The 19,685-nt window shown below is 39.0% G+C and overlaps 2 protein-coding genes across 9 annotated transcripts in view; both read right to left on the reverse strand.

Moving 5' to 3' along the window:
• The window catches only part of LOC310637903 (protocadherin gamma-A11-like), a gene marked incomplete at its 5' end in the record, with an annotated part of 208,011 nt that overhangs the window by 72,166 nt on the left and 116,160 nt on the right, over nucleotides 1–19,685 (reverse strand). The gene's annotated exons all lie outside the window — the stretch shown is intronic.
• On the reverse strand, nucleotides 11,296–12,430 carry LOC310637657 (protocadherin gamma-B5-like; the record flags this gene model as incomplete). The annotated part of the gene is made up of 1 exon (XM_083358160.1): nucleotides 11,296–12,430. One exon carries the CDS (start codon nucleotides 12,428–12,430, stop codon nucleotides 11,342–11,344), a length of 1,089 nt encoding a protein of 362 aa, XP_083214286.1. The 3' UTR covers nucleotides 11,296–11,341.

Consider the following 19,685-nt stretch of genomic DNA (forward strand, 5'->3'; position numbering starts at 1 on the left):
ATTACAAAGGGCTTTGCAAAACTGACAATTGGATGGTCTCCCTGGAGTCAAACAATGTGTGTTGGAAGAAAGGGAGACACATTTGAGAATCTAAAGGCACCGATATGAAAGCCTGATTGGCACAAAAAGAAGGCGAGAGTTAGTTTTAAAAGATTAGATTTGTCTTTCTGTTGGGACTTGTAATGATAAAGCTTAAAATTTCCTTTAATGGGCTAAGGGGAATCTTTAAAAGATACAAACTGATTCTATACTTAGATTTTAGATTTTTAAGGGGAAGCAAAATTAGCTATCAGAACATAACTTTGAATTATATTATATTATAGAATTTGGAATATTATAAAAACATTATTTAATTGATGAGCTATTAAGATGATAAATAGAATATATTTGTTGTAATGATAGAGATTAAAATTTCTCTTAATGGGCTAAGGGGAACTTTTAAAAGATGTAAACTGATTTTATATTTAACTTCTTGACTTCTAAGGGAAAAGAAAGTTAGCTATTAGAATTGATTTATATTACAGAATCTGGAAGGATACAACAAAAGATATTTTTTCAATAACTGGTGAACTGTTAAGATGATAAACAGAATATACTTGTATAAAATAAGAATGCATTGAAATGAACAATGTATGTATTTTAGACAGGATAATTACTATATAATGAAATGGGGGAAATGGGGGTTACCTGAAAATTAAGTTTTCTTCTATATATTACAGGCTACTTTGAAATATTCTATTGCAATTAGGTAAAATTCAAAAACAGGACATGGATATGTATAAGTGAAAATATATTGAAAATTGTTCTAATTGATTGAATCACAATTAGAAATGTATTAATTTGATTAATTTGATTATGTTATCATAACTAAGGGAATCAGAGAGGGAATCCTTGTTGATGTAACTTGTTGTTGTTGTTGTTAGCTGCGAAGTCGTGTCCGACCCATCGCGACCCTATGGACAACATTCCTCCAGGCCTTCCTGTCCTCTACCATCTTCTGGAGTCCATTTAAGCTCACGCCTACTGCTTCAGTGACTCCATCCAGCCACCTCATTCTCTGTCGTCCCCTTCTTCTATTGCCCTCGATCTTCCCCAGCATTAGGCTCTTCTCCAGGGAGTCCTTCCTTCTCATTAGGTGGCCAAAGTACTTGAGTTTTAGCTTCAGGATCTGGCCTTCTAAAGAGCAGTCAGGATTGATCTCCTCTAGGACTGACCGGTTTGATCGCCTTGCAGTCCAAGGGACTCGCAGGAGTCTTCTCCAGCACCACAGTTCAAAGGCCTCAATTCTTTGGCGCTCAGCCTTTCTTATGGTCCAACTTTCACTACCATACATTGCAACTGGAAAGACCATAGCCTTGACTATACGCACTTTTGTTGACAGGGTGATGTCTCTGCTTTTTAGTGTGCTGTCTAGATTTGCCATGGCTTTCCTCCCCAGGAGCAAGCGTCTTTTAATTTCTTGGCTACAGTCCCCATCTGCAGTGATCTTGGAGCCCAGGAAAATAAAATCTGTCACTACCTCCATTTCTTCCCCATCTATTTGCCAGGAATTGAGAGGGCCAGATGCCATGATCTTGGTTTTCTTAATGTTAAGTTTCAACCCAAGTTTTGCACTCTCCTTCTTCACCTGCAACAAGAGGCTCTTTAGTTCTTCTTCACTTTCTGCCATTAGAGTGGTATCATCTGCGTATCTTAGGTTGTTGATATTTCTTCCGGCAATCTTAATTCCAACTTTTGATTCATCTAGCCCTGCCTTTCTCATGATGTGCTCTGCATATAAGTTAAATAGGCAGGGCGACAGTATACAGCCTTGCCGGACTCCTTTCCCAATTTTGAACCAATCAGTGGTTCCGTGTCCAGTTCTCACTGTTGCTTCTTGACCCGCATATAGGTTTCTCAAGAGACCAATAAGATGGTCTGGTACTCCCATCTCTTTAAGAACTTGCCACAGTTTGTTATGATCCACACAATCAAAGGCTTTAGCATAGTCAATGAAGCAGAAGTAGATGTTTTTCTGGAACTCCCTAGCTTTCTCCATGATCCAGCGTATGTTGGCAATTTGATCTCTAGTTCCTCTGCCTCTTCGAAATCCTGCCTGTACTTCTGGTAGTTCTCGATCCACATACTGCTGAAGTCTAGCTTGTAGGATTTTAAGCATGACTTTACTAGCATGAGAAATGAGTGCAATGGTGCGATAGTTTGAACATTCTTTGGCACTGCCTTTCTTAGGAATTGGAATGTAAACTGATCTTTTCCAATCCTGTGGCCACTGTTGAGTTTTCCAAATTTGCTGGCAAATTGAGTGTAGCACTTTTACTGCATTGTCTTTTAAGATTTTGAATAGCTCAGCTGGAATACTGTCACCTCCACTAGCTTTGTTGTTGCTCAGCTTTTCTAAGGCCCACTTCACTTCACATTCTAGGATGTCTGGCTCGAGGTCAGTGACCACCTCATTGTGATTATCAGGGACGTTAAGCTCATTCTTGTATAGTTCTTCTGTGTAATTTTGCCACCTCTTCTTAGTCTCTTCTGCCTCTGTTAGGTCCCTGCCATTTTGGTCCTTTATCATGCCCATTTTTGCATTAAACGTTCCCTTCATTTCTCCAATTTTCTTGAAAAGATCTCTGGACCTCCCTATTCTATTGTTTTCTTCTATTTCTTTGCACTGTTCATTTAAGAAGGCATTCTTATCTCTTCTAGCTATTCTCTGGAATTCTGCATTCAATTGGGTGTATCTTTCTTTTTCTCCCTTGCCTTTCGCTTCCCTCCTTTCCTCAGCTATTTGCAAAGCTTCCTCAGACAGCCATTTTGCTTTCTTGCATTTCTTTTTCTTTGGGATGGTTTTGGTTGCTACCTGTTGTACAATGTCACGAACCTCTGTCCATAGTTCTTCAGGCACTCTGTCTATCAGATCTAATTCCTTAAATCTATTTGTCACCTCTACTGTATATTCAACAGGGATATGATTTAATTCATACCTGACTGGCCTAGTGCTTTTCCCTACTTTCTTCAGTTTAAGCCTAAACTTTGCAAGGAGAAGCTCATGGTCTGAGCCACAGTCAGCTCCTGGTCTTGTTTTTACTGACTGTATAGAGCTTCTCCATCTTTGGCTGCAGAGCATATAGTCAATCTGATTTCTGTGTTGACCATCTGGTGATGTCCATGTGTAGAGCCGTCTCTTGGGTTGTTGGAAAAGAGTGTTTGCTATGACCATCGTATTCTCTTGACAGAATTCTATCAGCCTGTGCCCTGCTTCATTTTGCACTCCAAGGCCAAACTTGCCTGTTATTCCAGTTATCTTTTGGCTTCCTACTTTAGCATTCCAATCCCCCATGATGATAAGAACATCATTTTTGGGTGTTAGTTCTATAAGGTGCTGTAGTGCTTCATAGAACTGGTCAATTTCATCCTCTTCAGCACTGGTGGTTGGGGCATAGACTTGGACTACTGTGATATTGAATGGTTTCCCTTGGATTCGAACTGAGATCATTCTGTCATTTTGAGGATTGTATCCCAGTATTGCTTTTCCTACTCTTTTATTGACTATGAAGGCTACTCCATTTCTTCTGAAGGATTCTTGCCCACAGTAGTATACCTGATGGTCATCTGAATTAAATTCACCCATTCCTGTCCATTTTAGTTCGCTGATACCTAAGATGTCAATGTTCAGTCTTGTCATCTCTTGTTTGACCACGTCCAGTTTTCCTTGATTCATGGATCTTACATTCCAGGTTCCTATGGAGAAAAAATCTTTACAGCATCGGACTTTCCTTTCACCACCAGACACATCCACAGCTGAGCGTCCTTTCGGCTTTGGCCCAGTCGCTTCATTCTTTCTGGCGCTACTAGTACTAGCCCTCTGCTCTTCCCCAGTAGCATATTGGACGCCTTCCGACCTGAGGGGCTCATCTTCCAGCGTCGTATCGTTTTGCCTTTTGGTACTGTCCATAGGGTTTTCATGGCAAAGATACTGGAGTGGGTTGCCATTTCCTTCTCCAGTGGATCACGTTTTGTCAGAACTCTCTGCTATGACCTGTCCGTCTTGGGTGGCCCTGCACGGCATAGCTCATAGCTTCATTGAATTACGCAAGCCCCTTCGCCACGACAAGGCAGTAATCCATGAAGGGGGATGTAACTTGAGCTATTTACAAATGATTTTGTTATTTGCTATTGTTTACTTCTAACTACCCAACCACCGTATTGCTTCATAAATATCTGGATGTAATATTAAAAAATTAATAAAACTTTTTTTTTAAAAAAGAAGCTTCTTGGATGAGAAGTGAAATGTCTTCAAAGAAAAACAAGAAAGTCCAGTTGCCTCGAGAAAAAGCATCTTTGGGTCTGTGCTTTCATATTTATCATAGGTTACAATCTGGAACAAGGGGATGGCAAAAACGCTTTTTCTTTAAAATAAATTTTACCATAATATAACAATAAAAGCATAGAATAATAGAATGGAAAGGTGACTAAGCTAAATTTAAAGCATCTGCAACAAGTGGCTATCTAAACTTTGTTTGAACATATCCTTTGGAGAGAGGCTCACAATTTATTTTCACTTTCATACTATCATACCATCAGGAAAAAGAATCAACCATAATCTGGCTTCCAGTAAATTAAGAATGTTATTCAATAAAATGCTCTCTGGGCTGTAGATTTTTTTTATGAAGAAAATTTTATTTTGGTTCATCGCTCAGTCATCCAGATGTTCAAACTTGATTTTGCATATTTATCCACCTATCAAATCTTTTCCAAGGACCTGGGGTAGGCAGATGTTAATGTTTTATGGCAGGGGTGTCAAACTGCTGGCCCGCGGGTCGGACACATCACGTGGAAGCCGCGCACACCCCATTGCCGGCAATGGCAAAACCGTCCCAATACGTTGTGCGATGTCATGTGACATCGCGAGTTTGACATGTCTGTTTTATGGTATTACAGGTAATTATTATTATTATTATTTATTTTATATAAAAGAAATCTTTATTTTTATTTATTAGCTGGTAAAATAGAATAATGTGGGATAGACAGTACCATCACCAGATGGATTTACAGTTGGCTGATGAACCACACTCAGCATGTAGTTCTCAACGAAACTACATGTACATGGAGGGAAACATGCAGTGGGGTACCTCAACGTTCTGTCTTGGGCCCAGTGCTCTTCACCAGCGTCATAAATATTCTAGATAAAAGCCTCATCAAATTTGCAGATGATACCAAATTGGTAACACTTTGCAGGATAGACTCAAAATTCAGAAGGATCTGGGCAGACTTGAGCATTGAGGCCTACTTAACAAGATGCAAATCAGTGGTGTGAAAAGTAAGATCCTGCACCTAGCCAGGAAAAATCAGATGCACGGCTATAGAACAGGCAGTACCTGGCTCGACAGTAGTAACTGCATGAACAGAGGGATAGCATCAAGATCACAAAAAGTGATAGGACCACTTTATACTGCACTAGTGATGCCACTCTTGGAATACTGCTTCCAATTCTGGTCACTATGATAAAAAAAAAAGATTCTGAGACCTTAGAGAAGAGCAACTAACAAGATAAGGGTCTGTATGATAAATGTATGAGGAAAGGTTAAGGGAACTAGGTATGTCTAGAACAGGGGTAGGCAACCTCGGCTCTTTTATGACTCATGGACTTCAACTCCCAGAATTCCTGAGTCAGCTATGCTGACTCAGGAATTCTGGGAGTTGAAGTCCATGAGTCATAAAAGAGCCGAGGTTGCCTACCCCTGGTCTAGAAGAATTAGGAGCCGTGGTGGCACAGTGGCTAGAATGGAGTATTGCAGGCTAATTCAGTTCACTGCCAGGACTTCAATCTCACTGGCTCAACACTGACTCAGCCTTCCATCCTTCTGAGGTCAGTAAAATGAGGATCCAGATTGTTGGGGACAATATGCTGAGTCTGTAAAATGCTTAGAAAGTATTGTAAAGCACTATGAAGCAGTATGTGTCTAGGTGCAATTGCTATTGCTAATTAGGAGTGACATGATAACTGTCTTCCACTACATGATGGGCTGCCACAGAGAGGTGGGAGTCAACTTATTCTCCAAAGCTCCCAAGGTTAGGACAAGAAGCAATGGGTGGAAGTTGATTAGAGAGATCCAACCTGGAACTACAGAGAAACCTCCTGACAGTGAGGACAAGTAACCAATGGAATAGCTTGCCTTCCGGAGTTGTGAGTGCTCCATCGCTGGGGCTTTTCAAGAAAAAATTGGACAACCATTTGTCCAGGATAATATACTGTAAGGTTTCCCGCCATAGGCAGTGGATGAATTAGGAGACCTCCAAGCCCTATGATTCTAAGATTTTAACTAGCCCCTCATATATTGAAGAGCTCTACAATTTTATCTATCACCCATCTTTTCTCAAGGTTTAATATATATCATTCCATCAAGCTCTCCTCTATGATGTGCTTTTCTGTCCACACAGCTGGAGCCACAGAGATCTACTTGTACAGGGGTAGGCAACCTTGGCTCTTTTATGACTCGTGGACTTCAACTCCCAGAATTCCTGAGCCAGCCATGCTCAGGAATTCTGGGAGTTGAAGTCCACGAGTTATAAACGAGCCAAGGTCGCCTACCCCTGTACTAGTAGTATGCAGAAGCAGTCTAGGTGAAATGTCCTCAACTCTATTGTGGCTTTCCCATTTGCATACCACAAATGTGTCACACTTGGCAAGAGTCACTTGATTAGCCCTCTGGTTTCACTATCAGTCTGCAGTCCTCCATCTGCTTGTTTCTTAGTGTTTTTCATATATATATTGCTGCAGGAACTGTAGTGTTTTCATATATCCAATATTTTCTCTCTTTTCCAAACTATCAGGACCCAGTGGCTCTTCCTTCTATGCTTTTTAAGGTTTTCTATTCTATATTTTTCAATTTATTCAAGCAAATTCTATTCTATTCTATTCTATTCTATTCTATTCTATTCTATTCTATTCTATTCTATTCTATTTTTCTGGCAAACATGTGCAACAAGAAGAATCGTGGACCATTGCTAAAAGTCTGATGATAAGAAAACTCAACAGAATCTAGTGAGATTTACATTCTGCTAAGTATAAAATGTGAAATATTAAGAACTATTGTTCTAAGATAGTATCTATAGCAATAATCTCTACTTTAAATGATAATTCTGGACAAATCTACCAATTTTCATCAGGAGTTGTCCTCCAAGGTCCGAGTGCCACATGCATCCCAAGATTTCATCTTGTCCATGCCAACTTTAATATTGATTTGCAATTATTCTAACAATATGTAATAATGAAATAGTGTTGTTGTAATTCTTTAAATAATGTTCCACAAAAGTATTTATCTCCAATTATACACAAAGGACTATAATATGGCAATGATAGCTAGAGAATTACATCCAAGATCTATTCTAGAAAGCAGTCACGTTTATTTTTAATGTAGTCAAGCAGTTTATTTTTAGCCAAACAATATACTGTAAGGAGAAAATATCAGTTATTTTTCCCCCATACCCTAAAATATAGCATATGGATTTAACTCAATTAACTGCTTTATGAAGGTTTAAGTAAAACATTGCCAAGCTTTTCAAAATCCTGTCACTCATCCTCCCTTAAGAATGGAACCTCTCCAGCCTAGACTGAGAAGTCAAAAAACATGTATCTATCAATCAGTGCTGCACCATGGTGGCAGATTATGGTCTATAACTTTCATTGATTCAGACTGATAATAAAAGGATTTGCTTCATTCCATGAAATCAGTGGCACACTAGTCATATCATTATCATTTAAAAATGGATTCCCATGTAATTTTGACTCTAATCCTCATAAAACACAGAAATTGGATCAGTCCAGTTGAATACAGAGAGGTACTTTGGTTTGGAACTGTACATACCCAAAACATATTCACTCGGAAATGTGAGGCAACTGATTACAACAGCAAATTTTGAAACAAAAAGTTTCATTTTTTGTCTATTTTATTTTATTTGTTTTAATTACATCTTTCCTCTTCGTGTCTTTAATTAATTGTTTCACATTCCGCTTATGTTTTTTGGTCTATGTTTGGTGCCTCACTTCCTCCTGCAGCAAGACTTCAATGATAATTAGTGTAGGGAAAAAAGGATTTATGAAAGCCAAATGAGAACAAGGGAAATCCATTTATTTCTGTGAGATAAATTAAACATTTTTTAAAGATTAAAAAACAGTTATGCTGGCCCCTTAGTTGAGATACTATAATGTTTCCAGGTAAGATCTTTGCAGAATTTCTGACAATGAGAACAATTAATCAGTGGAATAGCTTGCCTCCCAGAGTTATAGATGCTCTATCACTGGAGGTTTTCAAAAATAGACTAACAACCATTTGACTGGGCTGGTATAAGCTCTCCTGCCTTGAGTAGGGGTTTGGAGTAGAAGACCTCCAAGGTCCCTCCCAGCCCTATGATTCTATGTTCTATGGACAATTAATATCCATGCAGTCAAACAAATTTGAAGGATAAACATCTAGCAATTGTTTTGCAAAGCAATAGGAAATCAAAGTTTCACATTATTTATGCCACTTTGAAGGTGCAAAAGAATTCCACAGCCGTTCCAAGATTTTATAAATATTAAGAAGGGAAATCAACTCCAGTAGAAAATATGCTGCTTTCTGCCAGATCATTAGTATGAATGATGTATGGAATCCACCTTCACATTTTATAACAGATCCAATCAACTTTCCCAATGGCTATAATAGTATTCCCAGATATATATATCTAATGTAATCCTGAAACTGTAAGCAGGCTTGCCAAATATTGAAAACCAAACCTGATTCAGGATACTAACAATTAGATCAGACTTACTTTAAACCCCCAGAGGATTGCTCCTGTTGTTGTTAATGAATACCTATAAAGATGACTTGACAATTAGTTTGTGAACAAACATTTATTACCAAGGAGTGAATATATAAGCCAACTGGATATTTGATGTCAAATATTTGATATTTAATGAAAGAATAGCTGATATGGAACACTGGAAAGAGCTGGGTCAAGCCTCAGACTTCTGTCACTCATTGGTTGAAAGTACTGTTGGTGCCCTGGCCAATCTATATATTACTAAAGTTCTTGCTCCTGTTTCTTTGTAGCCTTCAAGTGGGCAAATTGGTGCATCATAGGGCAATAATTTTTGAATCAGCATACTTCCAATGCGTTAATTTACAGAATTTGTCCAAAACCCTGCACCCATGATTCCCGTGGGATTGAAATTTGGCAAAGTTCGGTCATTTAAATGCTGCTGTACTACCATGTGTGACAGCCAGTCTGTGATTGTTATTTTCAACGCTCCCTGCCAACTTCCTATAGGGAAAGTCAATGAGGAAGACAGCAGGAAATCAGAAATTGCTCTTGCTCCCATTGGTTTGTTGGTTTTTTTTGCCCACCCAGGGTCCTTCTGTTTCTTTGTTTAGATAAGGAAATACCTCTAAAATGGGTCATGACTTGGCTAGTTATTTACAAAACTTTCTAAACTGCCCTTCTTATGTTGACGCCAGATATAGGATAATTCCACTTACTAAAAGGTTTAAAGAGGAGTCCAGAGAATTTTATTTTCACCTACTGCTAAAGGATATAGCTGCTAATATTTTGATAAGTTCTGCTTTGAACATGTACATGTGCCTTATAGTTAAAAACATGTGCCTTATAGTTAAAAAAATCAGCAGAATTAGCAAGGTAAAATTCTACATTGTGTTCCACTTTATTTACTTCCTCTTTTGTTTTTTTAAATTACATCTTATGTAAACATAATCAAGGACTGCAAAGTAGCAAAAAATAAATAAGATTTTATAGTAAACAGATTTAATAAGTTTAGTTAACAAAGTTAGCTTGAAAAGTTCCACACTTTTTATGCATATAATTTTTATGCTATCTTGGCAGTACCTACTTATATATGTGAACATCAATATTTTCTTGTTTTTTTTCCTTTTTTTTACAGTGATAATTGATCATGTTTATTGCATATTTTCTAATAGCAACAATCTAACATGATTTTGAGTTTCAGTTTATATATTAATTTTAAAATAGTTTGTTATATTACATAGAGTTAAATTAAATCTTATAAAGTAGTTTGTATAGGATTATGTTTGTTTCCTAAGGAGCAAATCTATGGGAAGAGCAATAAAAAGAATGTTACCTTTTCATTATTTTCCACTTCAGGATGCAAACTGCTTTCTCCATCGCTTGAAAGAGGGACCTCAGTTTTTTCACCACAAAGCATATTCTCTGCAATATGAATATTTGGTGCCAGGAAGGTAAATTCATTCTTTTTGGATTCTGAGGAGAGGCAAAGCTGGTAGGAATAAGGCAGAGTCCCATCTTGAAAATTGGGTGGAAATATGACCCCAGCTGTGGAATGGGAAACGGGAGCAAAACATGCTAAGAAACTGGACTTTCCTGACTGCCGGAGTTTGATGGCAATGGCCAGAATCACTGACAAGAGGAATAAAAATGACATCACAGCTAAGGCCACCACCAAATAGAACTGCAGGTCCGACTGATCCTCTGAGCTGTTCATCTGGCTTTTCATCTCCGGAAGGGCCTCCTGGAAGTTCTCAGCAAACACCAGGTTCAGAGTGACAGAGGCCGAGAGTGTCGGCTGTCCATTATCCTTCACCAGAAGGACCAGTCTCTGTTTCACGGCATCTCTCTCCATAAAGGTTCTTGCTGTCCTGATCTCACCCGTATGGGAGCCAACAGTGAAGAGGGCCGGTTCTGTGGCTTGAATCAGCTGGTAGGAGAGCCAGGCGTTGTGTCCGGAATCAGCATCCACGGCCACCACTTTTGTTACCAGATAATCTGCCTCGGCTGAACGAGGGACATTCTCAAAGAAGGCAGAGTCCTTGGAGTCTGGTGAAGGGGACAGGATTTGAGGGCTGTTATCATTCCGATCCAGGATAAACACCCTGACTGTGACGTTGCTGCTGAGAGAGGGACTCCCGCCATCTTGGGCCTTCACCTGCAGCTGGAATTCTCTAAACTGCTCATAGTCAAAGGACCGCTGGGCGTAGATGGTGCCGGTCTCAGAATGAATGGAGATATAGGAGGAGATGGGAAGTTCTTCTATGTTGCTGGTGAGGATTGAATATGTGATGTGTGAGTTTTGATCCACATCCGGGTCAAAGGCTTGAATCTGGAAGATGGAGGCCCCAGAAGGATTGTTCTCTGGCACGTAGATGCTGTAGGACGCTTTCTCAAAAACAGGGGCATTGTCATTGATATCAGAGATCTGCAGCAAGATGGTTTTGTTTGTGCTTAATGGAGGAGTTCCCTTGTCAGTGGCTGTGATTGTAATATTATACTCAGATGCTTTTTCTCTGTCCAAAGGTCTGTCTGTCAGGAGCTTGTACTAATTTTTAGATGATGGAAGTATCTTAAATGGCAAATTATTTTGCAAAAAGCAAGTAATCTCTCCATTATCACCAGCATCCTTGTCATTTACACTGATGAGAGCAATCAGAGTTCCAGGAAGTGAATCTTCAGGAACTGGACTGAACACGGAGGTTAGAGTTGTCTCTGGGGGATTATCATTCTCATCCAGAACACTTATTTCAATATTGGAGTGTGCTATTAATCCGCCCCCATCTTTTGCTGCAACTGTCATTGTATATTGCTTTATTTCCTCAAAATCCAGTTGGGCACTAAGAATGACAGTTCCTTTAGTAGAATCGAGGCTGAATTTGTCCTTTGCACTTGCTGGTAAATTGCTGAAATGATATGTGATTTGGGCATTTGTCCCGTCATCTTTATCAGAGGCTTCGACCTGAAGCACAAGGGATCCAACTGGAACATTTTCTTTCAAATTAACTGTATATGTATCTTGAGTGAAAATGGGGGGGTTGTCATTGGCATCAGTAACATTAATCCATATATGGGCAGTTCCAGTTTTCCTTGGTTCACCCCCGTCCAGGGCTGTAAGGATCAAATGAAGGCTCTGTTCGCTTTCCCGATCGAGGGCTTTCTGCAGCACCAGTTCTGCATATTTAAGTCCATCTTTTCTCTCTCTAACTTCCAGTGCAAAATGTTTATTTGGACTCAGTATGTAATTTTGGACAGAATTGAGGCCAACATCTGGATCTTCTGCTTTCCCTACCTGAAATCTTGTACCTGGCGAAGTTAGTTCACTAGCTTCCAAGATGATATTGTCATTGAGGAATTTGGGTGCATTATCGTTAATATCCTGGATTGTGACTGATATATGGAAAACATTCAGAGGGTTTTCAAGTACTACATCCATATTGACAAGGCAAAGAAGAAATGTGTCACATAGTTCTTCCCTATCAATCCTGTCATTCACATAGAGGTTTCCATTTTTGGCATTGATACTGAAATAATGCATTTGATCTACAGAGACAGCATGCAAATTTCTCCTAGACAGCTCTTGGATACTCAGTCCCAAATCTTTGATAAGATTCCCTACTACAGATCCCTTAGTCATCTCTTCAGCTATTGAAAAGCCAATTTCTTCTGAAGCAGTGCAGCAGGAACACGATAATAATAAGAGAAGCAATACTTGCCTTCTGGCTGTCCTTTCATTGTCTTTGTTCTTTTTATCCATCCAGCTGTCTGCAGAGTTTCTGCCTTCACCCCCCAACTATAGTAGTGATCAGATGAAATTTCTTCACAGTGCAAGCAGGAAATTATTTTAAATAAAAAATTAGCTCCTTCTTGCCTTAAATTGTTTAGACTTCAAATATTGGATTTGTATTTTTCTGTGGTCTGCTGTTTGCCATTATGTGCAACGCTATGGGAAAAAGGTATCGATGAAACATCATTGGCTCACCAGCTTTTCTTCCCAAAGCCACATTGTCCAACAGTGACACTCTGAGGATCAGTCAGAAAATTGCAGTGAATAGTTTCCTATCCAATTTAAAATAGAAATGCTATTTCACTGTGATTGTTTGTCTCATAGAAATACGTGTATTTTGAAAAAAATATTTGAATCTTAATTTTAAGGTATTATTTTATTTCTACATTCATTTCTTCATGTAAGCCACTGATCATGATTTTAACTTCCATTCTATTTCTTTGAAATTATGTATTCATAATTATATGGAATTCTGTAATTCTAACAATGACATTTATTTGGATTATGTGAATTTGTGCTTTTTTAAAAAGGACCTATCAAAATCTAATAAAACCAAGTTCATGAAAAAATGTCAGCACTATCATCTTAAAAGTTAAATTCTAGCTTCTCTTGCTGACAAAGCCAAAACATATTATTTTAAAGGTGTAAAGGGGGTAGCTGTATTAATCTGCTGCAGATGGAAAGAAGGAAGATTTGAATGGGGAGTGAGCCTGATCCACAATCACTTAGGCAAACATAAAGTAATTAATCTCTAAGATGCCACAAAACTCTACATTTGTCTTTTAAAATTCTAGAATCTCATACTCTATTAAACAATTTTATATAGCTACTGATCTCTGTAAATATAAGTGCATGTGCATGTCTTCTTTTCTTTAGACTAGCCAAACTCAACTCCTGCAGCGGTTCTTCATATGTTTTAGTCTCCAGGCCTTTGATTATCTTTGTTGCTCTTCTCTGAATTTTTCCCAGGTTCTCAATATCCTTTTTTGTCATATGGTGACCAAAATTGGCTGCAGTATGTCAGGTGTGGTTTTACTAGGATTTTATAAAGAGGTACTAATACTTCACGTGTTCTTGATTCCATGCCTCTGTTTATACAACTCAGGATTGTATTAGCTTTTTTGGCTGCTGTTGCACATTGCTGGCTCATAGTCAACTGATCGTCCACTAGGACTCCAATGTCCCTTTCACAGTTGCTGTTTTTGAGCCAGGTCTCACCTAATCTGTACTTATATCTTTGATTTTTCCTCCCTAAATGTAAAACTTTGTTTTTCTCCACATTAAAACTCATTTTGTTGGATAGGGCCCTTTGTTCCAGTTTGTCTAGATCATTTTGAATCCTGAGCTTGTCTTCTGGGGTATTGGCTATTTCTGCTAGTTTAGTGTCATCTGCAAATTTGATGGGATCCCCTTCTATTTCCCCATGTAAGTCATTGATGAAGATATTGAAAGTACTGGGCCTAAGATGGAGCCTTGTGGTACCCACTGCTTACTTCTCTCCCTGTGGATGTAGTGCTATTGAGTATGGTTTGTCAGCCAGCTACAAATCCATCTGGTGGTGATGCTGTCTATCCAACATTTTTTTAGCTTACCAAGAAGTAAGTTGTGGTCTACTTTGTCAAATGCCTTGCTGAAATCTAAGTATATAATGTCCACAGTGTTTCACTGGTCTACTAATCTGGTCACTTTATCAAAGAATGAAATAAGATTGGTTTGGCATGATCTGTTTTTAACAAACCCTTACTAGCTAGCAGTTACTACTTTGTTTGCTTCTAGTTGTTCGCAGATCTGTTTTTTGATCCCAGGTATTGATGTTAGAATGATTGGTCTGTAGTTTCCTAGGTCTGTTTTTCCCCCCCTTTCTTGAATATGGGAACCACATCAGCCCTTTTCCAATCCTCCCAGTGCTCCAAGATTTTCAAAAGATATGGTGCTATGGTTCTGAGATAACATCTGCCAGCTTCTTCAGAGCTTTGGTTTGTAATCTGTTGGCTCCTGATGATTTATATTCATCAAGGTCGGATAGGTGTTCTCTTACCATTTTCTTGGTTATTTTAATTTTTGTTTCTAATTTGTCTTTTGCAGTATTTTTTTGGTATGTTGTGCTATAATTTCTTTTTGTGTGAAGACTGATGTAAAGAATGAGTTAAGCAGCTCTGCTTTCTCCCTATTGCTTGTTACTTCCTTGCCATCTTCTCTCTTTAGTGGACCTACAATTTCCTTGCCTTTTTCCCTTTTATTACTATGTTGAAAAAACCGGGTTTTTTTTATTATCCTTGATTTCTGCTGCAAGTCTTTCTTCATTCTGAGCCTTTGGTTTCCTGATTTCATCTGTGCATGTTCTGGGTGTCTGCTGATAATCAGCCTTAGTTATGTCTCCCTCTTTCCATTTTTGTACTTGTCCTTTTTGTCTTTCAGTTTGTCTGAGAGATCTTTGTGCAGCCATGCTGGTTTCTTCTTGACTTTATGTTTCTTTTTCAATGGTATTGTGCTGGACTGGGCTTTTATGATAGCATTTTTCAGAGTTTCCCATGGTTCTGGAGTTGTTTTCCCCTTTAGGATTTTCATCCATGGAATCTTTCCTAGGTTTCCTCTGAGTTTGTTAAAATCAGCTCTTTTGAAGTTTGATACATTGGTTGAATTATTTTCTATTGCTTGTGTTTGCATTATATTGATTTCCAGTATGACGTGATCACTTTCCCCCAAAGTTCCGGCAGCTTCAACTCCCTCTATCACTTCTTCACTATTAGTAAGAATTAGATCCAGTATAGCTTTACTTCTAGTTCCCTCCTCTACTTTTTGGATGACAGAGTTGTCGGCTAGGTTGGTTAGGAATCTGTTTGATTTCCTGCTCGCTACAGAGTTTGTCTCCCAGCTGATATCTCGGTAGTTGAAGTCTCCCATTATTAATGTGGTATGCTTCCTACATACATTTGTTAACAGGTTGGCAAAGAGTCCATTTGTTTCTTCTGATTGGTTGGGTGGCCTGTAATATGCACCTATGGAAATGTTATTTTTTTCTCTTTTATATTGACCCATATAGTTTCTGGAGGTTTTTTATCTTTGATCATGTGCATTTCTGTAGATGTAGTATTCTCTTACATATAATGCCAGTCCCTCTCCTCTTTTTGTAGTTCTGTTTCTTTTGAACAATTTGTATCCATCCATCAATACATTCCAGTCATGAGTTTCTTCCCACAAGGTTTCTGTAATGCCAACTATGTCATAACCTCCCTCATGTACTATTGCTTCTAGTTCGCCCTGTTTGTTCCCCAAGCTCTGAGTGTTTGTGTATAAGCATTTAAGACTTCTATGTTTGTCCGTGGGTATGTTTCCTGGATCTCCTGATTGTTGTTTGATTTTTTTTCTTTTTCTCATCTTTGATTTATTTTCTTGGGATTTATGATTGGTTTTGTGTTCTAGAGATTCTAATAATTGGTCACTCTTCCCTCTCAATTTTAGTTGGGCCAGTCTTTTTCCGAGTACATTTTTCCCTGTTTTCGTGAAGTGCAGACGTTCCCTTGCCAAGAGTCTGTCCCACAGGAAATGCAGTCCATGTGGTACCATTCTCATTTTGATAAACTTCCTTCCAAGTTGATGGACAACAAAGACCAATACATTTTACATATTTTAAGGTTACTCTTGAACAGTATTGCAATAAGAATGCAATTGGACACAGCACCATGGGAACATGCTAGAACAGACATGTCAAACACAAGGCCCGGGGGCCAGATCCGGCCCGCGAAGTGGTTTCATGTGGCCCGCGAAGCCATCCTGGAAACAGTGAAGGAACGGCCGCCACTGCATTGGCCCTGGCCCAGAGACCCTCCTTCTGCCAGAGACCCTCAGATCTGTCCCACTCCTGCCCAGGCCCCCACAGGCACCCTTGATGCCAACGATGTAGAGCTGGCCACGCCCACCCAGTAGGCCATAAGCACTCTAGCCACACCCAACCAGTAGGCCACGCCCACCCAGGCCACGCCCACCCGGCCCCCTGAGGGCAACTGCAATGCTGATGCGGCCCTCAATGAAATTGAGCTTGACACCCCTGTGCTAGAACATGCTAGTGCAGCAGAAACACAAACTAGAAATTAAAATGAAAGTGGTAAAAGTGAGTTCTGCATTCAGATTCTGCTTGTAGATTTCTCACAGGCAGCTTGTTGACCACGGTGAAAATGTTCTTAGTTTTACAACTATCAAAACAATAGAAAAACACATATAGATACCTTTTTGAACAACACTAAATGACACAACTACTCCAAATGCTGGACAATCTCAGATTTGGGTGACTGACATCATGTGATAAAAGTGTGATGTAGAATTTCACAGGATTATAAAATTATAAAGTTAGAAACTTTAGATTCATTTTAGATTATTAAGTTCAATCTCCTGCTTAGTAGAGAATCCAAATTAAAATATCCTCCACAAATAGTATCCCAGGCTTGTTTAAAAATATTCAGTAAAGGAGGGCCAATCAGTCCTATTGTCAAATTGCTCTTACTATTAGAATAGTTTTCATAACATTCAATCAAAATCTTTTTTTTATAATTTAAATTCATTCTTATGGAAATGTTAGGTGTTCTACCATATGGGTAGAACCACTGGCCTTGGTCATCTTCTATATGACAACCATTTATGTACTTAAAAAGTGCCCTTATATCCTTTATTAGTCTTCCCTTCTCAAAACTAAAGATTTTTAGTTCCTTCAGACTTGCTTAATAGTATTACTTTTCTAATTCCTGATCATCCTCAGTACCCTTCTTTAAACCAGTTCCAGTTTTAATACTTCTTAAACAATGGTTTTCCAAACCGGTAAAGTATTTGAGATGGACTGTGATTAATGCAGAATAAAGTTGAATAATACCTTCGGTGATTTAAAAGCTATATTATGTTGATGCAGATAAATTTGTCTTTCTTGCAGTCATATCACATCACAATTGGTCTAGTACATGGGCCGGCAACTCTGGAGCCGCATGCGGCTCTTCAACCTTCTCCTGCGGCTCCCAGCCATTTGCAGAGAGAGAGAGACAGAGACAGAGACAGAGAGAGGCACTTCCACTTCCCTTCTCTCTCTCTCTCTCTCTCTCCCCCCTCCTCTCTGGGTGTAACTCACACTGTTCTTTGAGAAGCTGACAACCTTTTTGGGTGGGGCTCCTGCCTTTGCTGCGTCTCCACAGGAAGCAGCAGAAAGCAGGGCAGGAGAACCAGCCCAATAAGAATGTGTGTCAGCTTGTCCGAGAACAGCATGAAGCCAGCTTGCCAGGTGAGCAGAAGATCAGAGAGAGGGAGAGGGAGAGGGAGAGGGAGAGGGAGGGAGGGAGGGAGGGAGGGAGGGAGAGAGAGAGAGAGAGAGAGAGAGAGAGAGAGAGAGAGAGAGAGAGAGAACTCATGCACAGCAGCCTCTATTTCTTTTTAATTAAACTCTTCAATCAAGTTCCCCGGGTTTTGTGGCTCTCAGTGTTTTTTCCCTCTGGGAAATGGGTCCAAGTGGATCTTTGAGTATTTAAGGTTGCCGACCCCTGGTCTAGTAGTAAAAACACCAGGCTAGAAAGCAGGGAACCATAGCTTGTTATCCCGCCTTAGGCATGAAACCAGCTGGGTGACTTTGGACCAATTGTTTCTTAGCCCAACCCACCTCCAGGGTGGTTGTGGGGAAAAATAAGAGGAGGAAGGAATATTATCTATGTTTGCGGCCTTGACTTGTTTATAAAAATAATAAAAGCAGATAAAAATCTAATAAATAAACAACCAGTTTATAATTACGATTCTAGGATCTTTTCCCTAACTTCCACAAACAGAGTAAAACTAGACTGCTCCCTGGAAGTACTAAAAAGGTAAAGTTTAAATAATTTGGGCACATAACGTGAAGGCAAAAGTTATAGTTATAGCGGGAGGCCCAGATGCTTAGGAAAAGTGAAGGTGTTTGAAAAAAGAGTTGAAAGAAGTGGCAAGATAGGAACACCTGTGAAGAGAATGAAGAATGTCAAATAGCCACAGTAAAATCATCTGCTCACGCAGAACTACTTGATTACAACAACAAATATCAAGCCAGGCAATACGGTTATCCTTCTCTAATTCCTAATTACACACATAACTTTGCATTTGGTCTGTTGTTAACTTGCAAATAAAAATAGTCAATGTACTATTTTCAATCACGCAAAATTCCATACTCCCAAACCATAAAACTCCATTCTTTTAGGCTTTATAAAATATAGCTACTTTGTCTTACTAAATATAATATTTAGAAATATCTCACTAAATATCATATTATCTGCAGTATTTTTTTAAAGATAAGCAACATTTCAGCCATGGGGGACTTAGCACTTTCCCCATTTTTTCCTATGCTATTTGATCTTGCATGGTCCTACTTTTAGAAGAAGAAGTAACAGCCAAAAAGGCTAACACAATTAATATCAGTGAATTTTACTTCAGTTCTTTAATTTTTAATCATATCTCTAGCTGTAATCTCACAATTGAAAGTACGCTCCTTCCTTTGGCCCCATTTCTCTTCCTTATCCCTGTGATGTGCAGATGGCCATTCTAATATTCCAAAGCAAAATGTGGAGTCTTGCTTGAAGAAACAAAGTGGATAATATAATCAGTTAGCTTCTTCATTCCCAGTCCCAGATCCTTTGCAGTTTCCTGTCAAAGACTTTTCTCTTTTCCTTGAGGAATGAGGGAATGGATCAGCTTGGTATTGACTTGGCAGATGTCAATACCAATGTTAATAAACAGAAATAAAAGAATAGCTCCTCTTTTGTGGTTTTAGGAACATTTTGGAATTATTATTTCTATTTTGTTAAGAAACACCAAGGGGATTTGTGACTGAGGAATGACAGAAAGCTGCCAGAAAGTGAAAATACATGTTGTTCAACTGATAGTGTCTTACAGCTGAAATGTTTGGCCTGTGTTTAGTTTCTCCACATTTTGTCCTCTGAAGCTGCTGAATTGTGAAGGATTAATTTTTCACTGCATTTCTTAGCCTTGGAGTCACAACTAATAACTTCACACAGTTGTTTTCCTATAAGTTCACTGATCTTCATTCCGATCTTCATTTTATGTCAAGAAGTTGAATTAAAGAACTTCATGATTATGAAATTAGAAT

This window comes from Vipera ursinii (assembly GCF_947247035.1).
Source record: "Vipera ursinii genome assembly, chromosome: 3".
Lineage (NCBI taxonomy): Eukaryota > Metazoa > Chordata > Lepidosauria > Squamata > Viperidae > Vipera > Vipera ursinii.